Source organism: Capra hircus, chromosome 2 (genome assembly GCF_001704415.2).
Source record: "Capra hircus breed San Clemente chromosome 2, ASM170441v1, whole genome shotgun sequence".
Taxonomy (NCBI): Eukaryota; Metazoa; Chordata; class Mammalia; order Artiodactyla; family Bovidae; genus Capra; species Capra hircus.
This window is the reverse complement of record NC_030809.1, coordinates 97,983,045-97,999,593: the sequence shown is the minus strand read 5'-3', so window position 1 is coordinate 97,999,593 and position 16,549 is coordinate 97,983,045. Positions and strand designations below refer to the sequence as shown.

At 38.6% G+C, this 16,549-nt stretch overlaps 1 protein-coding gene across 1 annotated transcript in view; it reads left to right on the top strand.

Moving 5' to 3' along the window:
• CCDC148 (coiled-coil domain containing 148) overlaps window positions 1–10,555 on the top strand; it is a 222,902-nt gene extending 212,347 nt beyond the window's left edge. The window contains exons 12-14 of the mRNA XM_018066726.1: window positions 3,851–3,968; window positions 6,097–6,237; window positions 10,299–10,555. Coding sequence (XP_017922215.1) covers window positions 3,851–3,968; window positions 6,097–6,237; window positions 10,299–10,445 — 406 coding nt within the window. The 3' untranslated portion in view covers window positions 10,446–10,555. The remainder of the gene's footprint in view (window positions 1–3,850; window positions 3,969–6,096; window positions 6,238–10,298) is intronic.

Genomic DNA, 16,549 nt, shown 5'->3' with positions numbered 1-16,549 from the left:
CCTCATTAGGAAAGTTGTGTCACGCCTTAGTGAAAATGGAAGGAATGAGAAACAGAGCTTTCGATGACAGAGAGGCATCAGAGAAAGAGAGCAATCTGGCCTGGGAATTCTTTAATCCATGTGTCTGGTTGTAGTGACTCTTGAAATGGGAGATGATGGGGCAACAGCCAGAGCCATCGAGCAAGCTTGGGACCTTCTTCCCAAATTCCGTTCTGGGTTTTGTGCTCCTAAAGTATCTGCTGCCTGCTTCCCCCCTCTCCCAGTGCTGCTTCTTCAATGCCAGCCTCAGGAGCAATCTGATTTTAAAGAGTTTTCTTCCCCGAGAGCAGATCATTGAAGGAACCATGTGACTACCAGGCTCAGCCCCCTCAGTGCTTTTCTGGCTTCTCTGTCACTGCTCACCCACTCACTCTGTTCAGCCACCTTGAACCCTTCCCTGCCCAGTGCTGTGATGAGGTGAGGCAAGCAAGGTGCCCAGAGGACAAAACTGAAGAAGTCAGCTACTCTCGGAGGCCAACCGTGCACTTGCAGAACCTGAGCCTCCCTGGACTCACCCTCGTCCCAGCTCTCGCTCTACCACACCTCAGCCATGCCTCCTGGCCTCTCCAAACCCTAGTCCTCCAAGCCTGCTCCATAAAGTGCTTGCTGAAGTCGACCAGTCTTTCTCACAGTTCAGCAAGTAGGCATCTCACTTTCCTCTGAATCCAGGGTGGACCTTATTTATACCTCTCTGAAGATACTGTATGCCTTGTCTAGTTCTTGGGCTTGCCTTTTGTCTCTGTTAAACCACAGGCTCTTTAAGAGCGGTCTTTTTCTCAGAGTGCTCTCAATTTCCAGCACAGGGTTTGGCACAAAGTAGGTATTCATCAGTCAGTGAGGTGAGTAGAGCTGTCAAGGGGAGGAGAGAGAAGAACATGGTAGTTAACTGTTCCTGGGCTCTGGGGCCAGTTCGCCTGGGTTTGACCTCAGGTTCTGCCATTGAGACTTGGGACAAGTTTCATCACCTTTCTATGCCTCCATTTCTTTATCTTTAAAGATAAATGATGGTACCCCAACATGTGAAGTCTGAATGAGCCATTAGCACAAGACTTGATGTGTAGTGAACACCTCAGTAAATGTCAGGATCCAGAATAAAAATGGTCTAATGCAGGGACATCCATGGAAAATATAGGTGTGCACGCCTGGGGCAAAGTACATTTGTGACCGATGCCATTGTAATTTAGTCTCTAAGCTGTGTCTGACTTGGGCTGCAGACTGCCAGGCTCCTCTGTCCATGGGGTTTCCCAGGCAAAAATACTGGAGTGGGTTGCCATTTCCTTCTCCAGGGGATCTTCCCGATGTAGGAATCGAACCTGCATCTCCTGCACTGGCAGGCAGGTTCTTTACCACTGAGCCACCGGGGAAGCCCTGATGCTATCAGTTCAGTTCAGTCGCTCAGTCGTGTCCGACTCTCTGCGACCCCATGAACTGCAGCACGCCAGGCCTCCCTGTCCATCACCAACTCCCAGAGTTCACTCAGACTCACATCCATCGAGTCCGTGATGCCATCCAGCCATCTCATCCTCTGTTGTCCACTTCTCCTTCTGCCCCTAATCCCTCCCAGCATCAAAGTCTTTTCAATGAGTTAGCTTTACTGGAGTTTCAGCTTTAGCATCATTCCTTCCAAAGAAATCCCAGGGCTGATCTCCTTCAGAATGGACTGGTTGGATCTCCTTGCAGTCCAAGGGACTCTCAAGACTCTTCTCCAACACCACAGTTCAAAAGTATCAATTCTTCGGCCCTCAGCCTTCTTCAACAGTCCAACTCTCACATCCATACATGACCACAGGAATAAACCATAGCCTTGACTAGACGGACCTTAGTCGGCAAAGTAATGTCTCTGCTTTTGAATATACTATCTAGGTTGGTCATAACTTTCCTTCCAAGGAGTAAGCGTCTTTTAATTTCATGGCTGCAGTCACCATCTGCAGTGATTTTGGAGCCCAAAAAAGTAAAGTCTGACACTGTTTCCACTGTTTCCCCATCTATTTCCCATGAAGTGATGGGAACGGATGCCATGATCTTCGTTTTCTGAATGTTGAGCTTTAAGCCAACTTTTTCACTCTCCTCTTTCACTTTCATCAAGAGGCTTTTTAGTTCCTCTTCACTTTCTGCCATAAGGGTGGTGTCATCTGCATATCTGAGGTGATTGATATTTCTCCCGGCAATCTTGATTCCAGCTTGTGTTTCTTCCAGTCCAGCATTTCTTATGATGTACTCTGCATAGAAGTTAAATAAGCAGGGTGACAATAGACAGCCTTGACGTACCCCCTTTTCCTGTTTGGAACCAGTCTGTTATTCCATGTCCAGTTCTAACTGTTGCTTCCTGACCTGCATACAGATTTCTCAAGAGGCAGGTCAGGTGGTCTGGTATTCCCATCTCTTTCAGAATTTTCCACAGTTTATTGTTATCCACACAGTCAAAGGCTTTGGCATAGTCAATAAAGCAGAATTAGATGTTTTTCTGGAACTCTCTTGCTTTTTCCATGATCCAGCGGATGTTGGCAATTTGATCTCTCTGGTTCCTCTGCCTTTTCTAAAACCAGCTTGAACATCTGGAAGTTCACGGTTCATGTATTGCTGAAGCCTGGCTTGAAGAATTTTGAGCATTACTTTACTAGCATGTGAGATGAGTGCAATTGTGCGGTAGTTTGAGCATTCTTTTGCATTGCCTTTCTTTGGAATTGGAATGAAAACTGACCTTTTCCAGTCCTGTGGCCACTGCTGAGTTTTCCAAATTTGCTGGCATATTGAGTGCAGCACTTTCACAGCATCATCTTTCAGGATTTGAAACAGCTCAACTGGAATTCCATCACCTCCACTAGCTTTGTTCGTAGTGATGCCTTCTAAGGCCCACTTGACTTCACATTCCAGGATGTCTGGCTCTAGATGAGTGATCACAGCATCATGATTATCTGGGCCGTGAAGATCTTTTTTGTACAGTTCTTCTGTGTATTCTTGCCACAGAGGAAGTTAAATCTAAACCATCAATGATAGAAGACAGAGCTAACACCTCCTACCTTGAGAAGCCAGGTGGCTACTGTTTTTGAAAAGGCAAATCTTAATACCTTGGACAAAAATATAGTTAGGGAGGCTGCCCCAAAAGAGCAACAGAGGAGGGCCAGGTGAACCCTAGAGTATTAAAACAGGTATTTAAATGTGCTCGGTTTTCATATCTGCTGTTAAGGAGGATGGAAACAATGCTCAGGGAAAGTCATGTTTTTGCTGCCATCTACAGTCAATGTGCAATTTTCAACATTTTTTTACACAAACACACACATCCATCCAGATAGAGTATTCTTGACAAAATAAGTGACAATATAAAGTTTGGTTTAAACTCTAGTAATTGAGACACTTTGGGCACATTATAGTATTTTATTTACTTGTCTTTTTAAAATTAGGCCTATTCAAACAGTAACATAGCCTGTTAAATCTCATACTGTATTAAAACTTACTAGAAGACTGCTGAAAAAAGTCAAGGGTGAGGCTGTCATCTGTCAGGTTGGCTTAGCTGCAGTTGTGGCAGCTGATGGTTAATACAATGATTTCAGTGAAGGAGTGAGATTGGATTTTACCCCATGTTTCCCTGCCCGCATGACCTGCAGTTCTATGATTGTTATTCGAATTATTGTAAATTATATTTTACAGAAACATCCTCTATGGTTGTGATATGAGAAATCATCCAAAGCAAGTAAAAAGAAAATGACAGTGATGTCTCTTCTGAGATGACTTCTGCCCATATGCTGCTGTCCATATAATCTCCAACATTATCGTGATGTTCTCCTAACTTCCCTGTGCATTATTTTTAAAGGGTTAAATATAGACAAGAATTATTGGAAAAGCGTTTGATGGAGAAAAAAGAAGTGGCCCTTCAAGAAGCGCTTGAAGAAGAAGAAAGAGAAAAGCGACTAGAAGCCCTGAGGAAACAGGTGTTTTTAATTTGGAGAATTTCATGGGTGGTTTAAAAAATGTTTCTAAGTGCTCTTAACAACATTATTACTAGGACTTAGTTCATGACATCTGCTATATAAAATGTAACTTTTCCAAATTGGGACACCGATCCTCATTCCTGGGAACAATTAGATTTATGTTGAATTATTTTCAGTTTCTTAGTATATGAAAAGAACTTTATCAGAACCTTTAAAAAAATCTCTCCCAAGATTTAAATACATCCATATTACCTCTAGTTTACAAGCTGAATAGTATCAATTCATAGAAGTGAAACCCTGCGTGTAGCTAAAGGATTTTACTCTCCTCAAAAAAAAAATGTGGTAGAGCTTGAGCAAGATAATACTCCCTAGGAAAGGGACTTCTGTTTGGAAATATCCTACAGTCAACAAAAAGGTTAAAAATCATTTTTTCAAATGACTGTTTTTGTGGGGAAATAAAAGCCTCCTATTGCTTTGGCTCATAAAAGTAGACAAAAGTTTTGAAAATAGTATTGATAGACAGCAAGAACAAGAATTTCAGACCTTAGGAAATGTTATAAAGTAGTTTTGCTTGGTAATTTTTCAGTATTATTAACATAACAAGGATAAGCACAACTCATCAGCTCCAAAGTCTTCTCTGATACCGTTTCCTAGCTGACAGGAAATGACTGACTGGCTCTCCTTCTATGTGGTTGGGAATTAGCATTGAATCTTGGATAAGAACTCCACCTCTGGTTTCCTTCAAAGCTGGTACAACCTGGCTCACTGCTTACTGGCAGAGGAAACTTAGGTCTTTCACTTAACCCCCCTAAACTTAATTTCCTCCTCTAAAAAGTGGAATGATAGTACCTATCTCACCCTTGGGATCGCAGAGAGTCAGAGGCAACTTGGTGACTGAACAACAGCACAACAGCTGCCTACCTCATAGGTTTGTAGTAATGTGTGTTCACACTGTTTAAATGCTCTTAGGTCTTTCCTCATTTAACTCCTACCCCAACCCTATGAGGTAGGAATTATTATTTTATAGAAGAGAAAATTGAGGCAGCCCAGAGTTTTCCCAAAGTCATCTAGCTACTCAATGTAAATATGAATTCAAACCAAGGAAGTTAAGTTAAATGAAATCATATAAAGGAAGTATAAATGCATATAAATAGTATATCCATCATTGATAAATAGATTATAGAAATAAATTAAAAGCATAGGAATATACATCTGGTCATCTTAGAGTCAATGAAATTAAAATTTTTCAATCATTAGCCAATAATGATATACCATGGCCTTCTAGGGACAAAATTTAATGTCACTATTACTAAACACATTTTGTTCAAAATATCATTTTGACAACTACAGTCTATATGATTAAGATTCTTTTTCCATCTGTGAGACCTTTGAAAGAGGAAATATCTGTGCCTGTTATCTGTAATCAGTGTTTAGAACTATAGTAAAAGACATTTTGGCTAGTAAAACCTATAATAATTAAAGTATGTGCAACCTCCAGTTATGTCATTATAATTTCTAAATGGAATTAAAAATGCCATTTTCCTATTGCTATTTCCTGACTTTAGGAATTAGCAGGCAGGTGTTATTAATGGTGGCATATAATTTACAAAATTAGTGGCTTCTTTTCATTAGGATGCAGGTTTGATTGATTTCAGTTATCATAAAGCACAAGGGCATTTGGGTTAAAATGACTCTTGGAGTTTTTCAGTGGAAGAGGAAACAATGGTTTTTAACAGTCCCTGGAAATCCTGTTGCTCAGTACAATGAAAACTCACCCATCATGCTCAATAATGCTAACACACATGACTTTACCCATAAATGATATACTCTAGACTCAGCTTAATCAGATTAAACTTTTTAGAAAGCTTCATGGAGTCATTACTGTGGCCACGGATTTCTAGTGGCTAAAAATTAATGTTTTCTACTTTTGGTTACTTTCAAGGTGATTGAATGTGTAGGTTTTCTATATAAAATTTCCCTTGACTTTGGATCAGGAAGAAATTTTTATCTAAATTTAATCATACCTGTAACTATGCAATAATAACATTTCTTAACTTTAATGGATATTAAGCACTAATAATGTTGCCCAGAAGTATTTAGCGTGTATCTTGTTCCAATCTTCTTTTAGGTTGCTATTGTCGCTCAATTTGATCCTGTTAGAATGATGTCAGATACAGTGGCATCAAAAGCAAGGATGGGTATTGGAACTGAAGAAGAATTTATTCTTCAAAAGCCACTCTTCACATTGAATACGTACAATGAACAGCAGGTAATTATGGAAATTAGCAAGATTGATGCAAAAGCCGTGATGATGATAAGAATTGCAGAAGTGTGCATTTGGGTTACAAATTATTTATAATGTTTATATTTAAATACATGCATATTAGCATAAATTGCATGTAATTACTGGACAGTTCTTAATATTATAAAATGTTAATAGGTGACCATAGAACAAAACACTTTGAAAATGTTATGAATGTGTCACTGGAAATTATTTTAATCTAAAACAACTTTATAAAATTTTACTTTAAAGTTGTGTTAATATTGTATTTTTGTTTAAATATTTATCATATTCAGAATTTATTTAAGTGCATAATATACATGCTATTAATGAAACAATTGATGATACTGATAAGACAAAGCAGAGGGAAGCTTTCTGAAATTAAAATGAACAGAAAATAATGTATTGGAGCTAATGATAAAATGCTTGCTGTGGAAAAAGGTATTAAGAGATTAATTATTTCTAGGTGCTTCTGAATCATTTTAGTCTGTTTCTATAACAGAGAAGGGATTTTAAGAAGCTTTTTTTTTAGGTGGATGGAAGAGGGAGCCAGGACATATGAATGATTGAATATCATGGAAGTTAAGGGAGAAAGTAGCTGTAAATTTTATAAATCTAAGAAAAGCTAAATGTTTAATTATTTTAAAAGCAGGAAACTTTATACATTCATCCGATGACAAATAAATCTAATATGCCTCTATTATGTGCTGCATATGCTAGGGAATATTAATAAAAAGAACAATTTACATATTAATTAGGCAGATATTTATGGAACATATACTGTATCTGCACTGAGCCAGGTGCCAGGGCTGCATCCCGAACAAGATAAACTTGTTCTGTGTGGAGGAAGTGAGCAGGAGAATTGTGTTGGGAAGGAAAGTAGAATGCATGGGAATAACGCCGCTAGAGTGAGATCACCTGCCTCCCTGATAAGAGGGCTGAGGGCTGCAGCAGCAAGAGGAGGGGAGTGAAGACAACGCTGAATGGGAGGCAGCGAAGGCAGAATAGATGGAACTAAGCTCCATCTTAACTGAGGAATTTTGGCATCAGTAACAGCACTCATTCCAGATAATTTAAACTAAAAACAACAGCAAAACTGAATGGGGGAGGGGTGGGCATAGGAAGAGGGGTTAAGAAGATGCAATAGTATCTCTAGAAGTCAAAGCAGGAAGGCATCTGGGCTTGTAAAGATGTCAGAAGCTGGAAAGCTTTCAGGTACCTGGGCTGAGTAAATAAGGGTTTGATCAAGCAGAAGAGGGTGAAAAGAGGTCCTTACTTGTACATCTTGGGTGCTGGGAGATAAGATTGCAAACATAAATTTGGGTCAGACTGTGGAAAGTATAGTAGATCTTACTTTCTAAAGAGTTTCGACCTATGAGCAGAGGGGAGACTTTGAAGCAAGTGAAGTATATAAAGGCTTCATGTTTTAGCAAAGTGTCTGAATGGAAAGTTGTTGGAGGTGGAGTTGGGTTCTTTTAAGATGGTGGAGACCTCATGGAAGTGGGGTGGAGTCAGGGGAGGGCGGCGTAGGGGGAGGGTGGGATGCGGAGGCATGTATGGCTCTGGCTGAGGAGAGGATAATGAAAGCGAGGGTGATTCTAAACTAGGCAGCAAGTGATATTGAGAAGAGCCTACACTTTGGATTAAAATCCACATCCACTGTTTGCTGGCTGTGTGAACTTGTGTAAGCTGTTAACATCTTTATGTTTGTTTACTTCATCTGTAAAACAATAATTTGTAAGTTTTTTTGTGATGATTAGGATAATAAATGTCAATTGCCTAGAATATTTGGAGAAGGCAATGGCACCCCACTCCAGTACTCTTGCCTGGAAAATCCCATGGACGGAGGAGCCTCGTAGGCTGCAGTCCATGGGGTTGCTGAGGGTCGGGCATGACTGAGCGACTTCACTTTCACTTTTCACTTTCCTGCATTGGAGAAGGAAATGGCAACCCAGTCCAGTGTTCTTGCCTGGAGAATCCCAGGGACAGGGGGGAGCCTGGTGGGCTGCTGTCTATAGGGTCACACAGGGTCGGACACAACTGAAGTGACTTAGCAGCAGAAGCCTAGAATATTGTCTGGCACCTATTAGTAATTCAATAAATTACAATCATTAGGTGGTGCTGCCATTAACCATATAAGAATACAGAAGGAAAAAACAGACGTAGGGAGAGAGCAATTGCTTTGTTCATGTTAGGTTTAGGGTGAAGATGTCTAATACATGCTTGCAAGAAACTACTGGGCTTTCTCTGGGGAGGAGAATTGGGAAAAGGGACATCAGTATGGGAGGCAGATGTCCATTTCAGTTGATATATGTTTAAAAAACTATTATAATGAAATGTTTTAAACATCACACATCTGGAGCTGGGGGAGAAATGGTGAATCCTGGAGATAATTAGGATGTCAACAGCACACAGGTGGAGCATGAATCCTTGGAAGTGGATGAAAGTGACCAGGAAGACTCTTGGGGCAAAAGAGAAGAAACCTAAGTCTAAGACTTAAATATTTTGCTTTGCCAACACAAATTCTGTGTTATTCTCCATTTATATGCATCGTTGCCCCCGTCCCTGTATCTGATCAGTTGCCAAGTTCTATTGATTCTTCCTTTCATAATGTTTTGGACAGTTATCTCTTCTTTGCTACCAGCCAATTTTAGGCATTTATTACTTTATGTCTAGACAATTGTAGTAGATTCTTAAGCACTCTTTGTACCTCTGTCTCTTGTTTGCCTGCTGCCTTAATTTATCCTGAACTTATAATCAGACGTATCTCCTTAGGCAACAGTTCTCATTATATTAGTTCCATTCTGAAAACAGAAACACAACCTCAGTAGCTCCCCAGACTCCATGACATAGATTTCAGGCCTTTGAAATTCAAGTCCTAGTCTTAGAAGTGTCCTTTTCCGATGTTCCCCAATGGTACCGAGTACTCCACCCAGATTACCCTGATCCTAAATTGACCCATTTCATCTCTAAGTTAGCCTATGCCTTCCTTTCTTGCTTGATCTCTCTTCCTCCTCCACTCCCACTCCCAACTTTATAGAAGAATAAGTTGGACCTCAAAGTTAGCTCAAGTTATTCTCCTTACCTGAGGCCATCCTAGCCCCCCTGGCACCTGGAGATGTCCCAGTGCATTCTAGTATTCTGGGAGCGTCTGTCACATGTTGCCATGGACTGCCGTTATCTGTGTACATTCTTATTACCTCTGTTAGTTTAAGAGCTCCTTGAAGGAGGGGCTACTTTTTCAACAGCTTATTATCCCATCCTCTAGGGGGATAATGTTCATGCAAAATGCTTCATTAGCTGAAATCTATATGTGGCTACTTTTTTATCATTGCAAACAGTGTCTGTTGACATTAATATTCATAAGAAGAAGAAATAAAGCCCAATCAGCTATAAATGAAAACAGAAATTGAACTACTCATATGTCTATTCCCACTTAGAATCAGATTGATAGAACCATTTTCTAGTTCTGCTTGAAATAGAAATCTGGCCTTGGAAGAAAAGTTCTGTTGATTGTGTTTTTCAAGTAGTAGCCATGTATTTGAACTTAACTTACATACTGCCAAATGATGGAGAAATTAAAATGTCCGTTTAAAGACAAATATACAAGATTGTGATTTAGGTTATTTTAATTAATGGTTGCTTATATTTCATAATCCCAGCTAACAATAAATAACAAATCAATGATAGTACTGAAAGTAAGCTTCTTTTATCCCATTTTTAAATAATTTTAATGTTTTATTTTGACTAATCTAGTATACAATACTCTATACATCTTATGTTGGAAACCACTGATATACTGAAAAGTGATAACGTCAAAAAATTTTGACCTTTATTTTCAGTAAAAATAATCAGAATATGGTCACTATATACGCAAAATTTATTGTCATCTAGTCATCCATCTAGCAAAATCAAACTATACAGCTTGTGGAAATATGGAACTAAATGATAAAATTTACTTCAGTAAATTTATTTGTATTATTTTATATTATTTGTATTCCTTATATTATTTATATATATATAATATTTATATCATTTTATTTCTACAGATAATTTCTGACCCTAGACTTCGTTTTGAGTTAGCACTCCGAGAAGCTGGACTTCATAAAACATTTTATGCCAAAGAGATATTACCAAAAATCAGTCCTCAAAAACCTCCAAGAAAGGATATGGAGTCTACTGTATTTAAAATCTAGAGTTCATCCTCAAATCCTATTATACATAAGCAAGATTTTTCTTTGAATACATTTATATGGATAATAATAATTACCACTTTCTAAAAGTTTACAAATTATCAGACGTAGAAGTCATAGCATCTATTAAAACAATTTTGTCTTTCTTTTATGATTTTTAGAATTTTATGCACTATTTTCCAATCTCTTTTTATGTTTAATAGTACTAAATTCTCCAAAGACTATCAAACTTAATTATGACACATCTGGAACATATCTTATCATTTAGTAAATTATATTTTGGAGGTTGCATTATCCCATGAAAAGAGCTCAAAATAAACATTTGCAAGAATCACAATTTATGCTGTTGTTACCTAGTAATGTTCATTTCTGCTTGTTATTTCAGAATTTGACTTTTTAATTATGAAAGTTTCATTGTCATTAATACTTCTATTATTTCCCCATTATTCTAAGAGGAGACTCAACCTTTCTCTAAATTTAGAAGCCAGTTTGGTTTACCATGTTTACTGCAAACCAATCATCCAAATAATTTCATTTTGTAAATTAGCCTGTATGAATAAATTAGAAATTAGAAACAGCAGTTCAAGCCTAGGGATATCTGTTTGGCTTGGGAAAATGCATTTGTATGGTTCTTTGGGAGGGATGTTTTAAAACTTAGAAAGCTATCAAAATTTCCCTGTTCTCAATTAAATATCTGGATGATTTTGTAGAAAGGAAGTGATTCAAATGAAACTCAAGCGTAATTTTTTGTTATTTCTATACAATCACACAAATAGAAGTAGCTGGTGCTCCACAGCAGGAGATAGTGACACCATAGATCTGATGCTTGTGGTTATGATGAAAATATTAGTTGAAGTTTGGGCAGCAGCCTAGATATGTTCTGGCTATGCCCAAACTCAGACCTTATTAACTTTCTCTGTTTTAAAAAAATAGTTTTAATAATAGTTACATTTATTGAGCACAAGCTGTGTGCTCAGTACCATATACTTTACATATAATGTCTTATTTGACCACCATAACAACCTTATAAGGTTGTCATTCCCATTTTATGGTTAAAGAAATAGATTCAGGAAAATAAAATAATATGCTGTAGGTCCATTGTTTTTCAAACTGTAGGTCATTAAATCAATCTAGCGAGTCCTGATCAGTAAGTAGTTTTTAAATGACACACAAAAAAAACATAAGCTGAAATCCATGTGTGATTTAAGCTTCATCCCCTCTCAGTTCCACAAGAATTTGTCTTGCTTGGTTATGCTCTTTCTCGCCTATATTTTCAAGTTTTCCTTCAGCATATACCTATGCTTGAATAAATGCCACTTTAAAAACTGATCTCCATTAACCTCACATTTTCCCCGAGCTACCAAGCTATTTCTCTGCTCCTCTTCTTAGGTAAACTTCTTGAAGGAGTTGCCTCCTGGTATTTAGTTGTCTTCTCGCTTTCTAGTTGTGGCTTCACTGATGGCTCAGATGGTGAAGAATCTGCCTACAATGCAGGAGACCCAGGTTTAATCCCTGGGTCAGGAAGATCCCCTGGAGAAGGGAATGGCAACCCACTCCAGTATTCTTGCCACGGACAGAGGAGCAAATAGCTGGACACGACTGAGCAACTAACACTTTCACTGTTTTCACTTCACGTTCTAGTTACCGTCACTTGTCCTGAGTTAGGTTTCCTTCACCCACCACTGGCACTGCTCTTAGCAAGGTCACCAGTGAACTCCATACTGACAAATCCAATGACCATTTTCTGTTATCATCTTACTGACTTCATGGCAGCATTACAACCACCCCATCTTGGAACATGTTCCTCTCTTGGCTTCTATGACATCAATCTGCTTTACCTCCTACTTCCTTAGTCCCTTCTCAGACTTTTTGCTGACTGCTCCATCTCCATCAGTCTCTAAGTTTTGGAGAACTCTCAGATTAGACCTTCTACTTCTATCTTTCTTTATTGTTGAATCACCCAAGGGATGATACTTAAAAACACTATATTTTGATTATAATTATTTGAATTACTCTTGTGCAATCATAACTATTGTTCATCTCCATAACGTTTGCAATCCCAAAATGAAATTCTGTATTCATCCAAAAGAACTTTCCATTGACCTCTGCTAGCCGCTGGTACAGAGAAGGTGATGGCACCCCACTCCAGTACTCTTGCCTGGAAAATCCCATGGATGGAGGAGCCTGGTAGGCTGCAGTCCATGGGGTCATGAAGAGTCAGACACAACTGAGCGACTTCACTTTCACATTTCACTTTCATGCATTGGAGAAGGAAATGGCAACCCACTCTGGTGTTCCTGCCTAGAGAATCCCAGGGTTGAGGGAGCCTAGTGGGCTGCCGTCTATGGGATTGCACAGAGTCGGACACAACTGAAGTGACTTAGCAGCAGCAGCAGCTGTTGGTAACCACTGTTCTGCTTTCTGTTTCGTGAATTTGCCTATTTTCAGTTCAGTTCAGTTGCTCACTCATGTTTGACTTTCTGTAATCCCATGGACACAGCATGCCAGACTTTCCTGTCGATCACCAAATCCCAGAACTTGCTCAAACTCATGTCCATCGAGTTGGTGATCCCATCCAATCATCTCATCCTCTGTCCATCCCCTTCTCCTGCTTTCAATCTTTCTCAGCATCAGGGTCTTTTCCAATGAGTCAGTTCTTCAGATCAGGTGGCCAAAGGATTGATGCTTCAGCTTCAGCATCAGTCCTTCCAATGAATATTCAGGACGATTTCCTTTAGGATTGACTGGTTTGAGCTTGCAGTCCAAGGGACTCTCAAGAGTCTTCTCCAGCACCACAGTTCAAATCATCAATTCTTTAGCACTCAGCTTTCTTTATGGTCCAATTTTCACATCCATACGTTACTATTAGAAAAACCATAGCTTTGACTAGGTGGACCTTTGTCAGTGAAGTAATGTCTGTGCTTCTTAATATACCATCTAGGTTTGTCATAGCTTTTCTTCTAAGGAGTAAGCATCTTTTAATTTCATGACTGCAGTCACCATCTGCAGAGATTTTAGAGCCCAAGAAAATAGTGTCTCTCACTGTTTCCACTGTTTCCCCATCTATTTGCCATGAAGTGATGGGACTAGATGCCATGATTCTAGTTTTTTGAATGTTGAGTTTTAAGCCAGCTTTTTCACTCTCCTCTTTCACTTTCATCAAGAGGCTTTTTAATTCCTCTTCACTTTCTGCTATAAGGGTGGTGTCATCTGCATATCTGAGGTTATTGATATTTCTCCCAGCAATTTTGATTCCAGCTTGTGTTTCATCCAACCCGGGATTTCTCATGGTATACTCTGCATATAAGTTAAATAAGCAGGGTGACAATATACAGCCTTGACATACTCCTTTCCCAATTTGGAATCAGTCCATTGTTCAATGTCCAGTTCCAACTGCTGCTTTTTAACCTGTATACAGATTTCTCAGGAGGCAGGTAAGTGGTCTGGTATTCCCATCTCTTTCAGAATTTTCCACAGTTTGTTGTGATCCACACAGTCAAAGGCTTTGGCATAGTCAATAAAGCAGAAGTAGATATTTTTCTGGAACTGTCTTGCTTTTTTGATGATCCAATGGATTTTGGCTATTTGATGTCTGGTTCCTCTGCCTCTTCTAAATCCAGCTTGTACATCTGGAAGTTAGTTCTTGGTTCACATCCTGTTGAAGACTGGCTTGGAGAATTTTGAGCATTACTAATGTGTGAGATGAGTGCAATTGTGCAGTAGTTTGAACATTCTTTGGCATTGCCTTTCTTTGGGATCAAAATGAAAACTGACCTTTTCCAGTCCTATGGCCACTGCTGAGTTTTCCAAATTGGTATTTCATATAATTCAAATTATAAAGTATTTATTCTTTTGTGAATGGCTTATTTCACTTACCATCATGCTTTAAAAATTCATCCATGTCATAGCATGTATAGAATTTCATTCCTTTTCTAGGCTGAATAGTACATATCACTTTTTAAAACCATATTTTGTTCATGTCTCAGTGAACAGTTGGTATGTTTTCTCCTTTTGACTATCATGAATATGGCTTTTATGAATATTGGTACACAAATATCTGTTCACACCCCTTGCTTTTAATCCTTTTGAGTATATTCCCAGAAGTCGAATCACTAGATGATATAGTAATTCTATGTTAAATTTCTTGAAAATTGGTCAAACTGTTTTCCATAGCAGCTGTTTCTTTTTTTATTCCGACAGCAATGTACAAGGTTTCCAATGTCTTCATATCCTCTATAGCTCTCTAGCACTTGTTATTTTGATTTTGGCTTGTTTTTACCAGCCATCCTAATAGGTGTGAATTGGTATCTCGTGGTTTAGATTCACATTTACTTAATTATTAGTGACATTAAGCATTTTTTAATATGCTTATTTGATCGTTTGTATGTCTTCTTTGAAGAAATGTCCATTGAAATCTTTAGGCCATTGTTTTGTTTTGTTTTTCTTCTAGTTAATCTTGTTTCTGAAATGTTTTTTTTCCTTTAGAATTTTTTCTGCGACTATATCACATAATTTCTGAGTTTCCCAATTCTGATTATTATTTTTTATCTTGTATTATTTTGTTAATTTTTAGATTATAATTCTAATCTGTCTTATGCTGGTGTCTTTCTGTGTTCATTCCTGGTCTGTAGGGATGTTATTCTGCTTCTTAATCTGTTTTTTTCCTGTTAGTGTTAAGATCTGATCCTTTTCTTTTTTCATTTATACTTGAAATAAGTTTTTCTTAACTTTCAGAAGTAGATGTGACTCAAGATAGTTCCTCTAACTTCATAGTTCTAGAATTTTTTGTTGTGTTTATGCAACATTTTTTTTTTTTATCACAGCTTATTTTCTAGAGATTTGTCTTCCTGCCTTCCCTTACTTTTATCTGGACCTGCTATTTCCTTTGACTGTTATTCCTGTGCTACTTATTTTGGATTCTGTTTGCAGAAGTTTTCTCATTATTGTGAGACTTTGTCCTAGAAGTAAGTTTTGACTTGTCAGTCTGGGAATTCATGGGACCCAGACTTCTCTGGCTCCTTTAGACTTTACTGCAAACTCCTGTATTCATTTATTATTAGAGAGTGTAAAAATCTTCAGTTTCAGCTGACGTTTCCAATAAATACTTCTTGACTCTTTTAGGGTTCTCAAGTCCATTTGATAACACTTGGCTTCTTCTGTCCTGCAAAGATGGTACATTGAAGTCTTTTAACTCTCAGTGGTTTACTCCCTACCCATTCCTATTTTGCGGTATGTGGCAATACATTGTCATCTACTGGTAAAGATTATCACCATGATTTTTGGCTTTGTTCTATTTATTTTTGTTTCTTTTTATAAAATAATTTGAAGAGATTCAAAAACTATGCCACTTCTGTTTCCCAGAATCCCTTCAAACTGCTCTTGATATCCTACCTGCCTTTCCTGTACTAAACATGTTTCTCCCTCAAGCCACCCCCATCAAAGTAATGACAACACCATCCACCACCTTACACAAACCTGAAATCTGGTTGCCACTCATGATGCTATGCCCTGCACTCTCACTTCCAGTACTGCATCTGTCAAGACCTGTTGGAACCATACTGCCAATGGAGAATATTTGCCATGATTTTTTGGCTCCCTGGCCACACTATTCTCACAATTGAGAAATACCTCATATTATGCATTCATCTTCCAGAGTAGAGGCTGGAGACTCAATTTCCCCAGCCTCTCATGGTATTCCATGTGACAATGAAATACACCCATTTGATACTTCACTGTCAGGAGAGCTGTGTGAGAAAGCAAGAATCTACTTTCTGGCAAGGGTGGTAATGAAGCTCTTAGCTTGGGGTAGAATAATTGCATGCTGCTGCTGCTGCTGCTAAGTCGCTTCAGTCGTGTCTGACTCTGTGCGACCCCATAGACGGCTTCCCCGTCCCTGATATTCTCCAGGCAAGAACACTGGAATGGGTTGCCATTTCCTTCTCCAATGCATGAAAGTGAAAAGTGAAAGTGAAGTCGCTCAGTCGTGTCTGTAGCTTTCCTTTATTTATTTTAACTACAGGCATACTTCATGTTATTGTTCTTTATTGTGCTTCACAGATATTGTGTTTTTTGGTTTTTGGTTTTGTTCTTTTACAAAATCGAAAGTT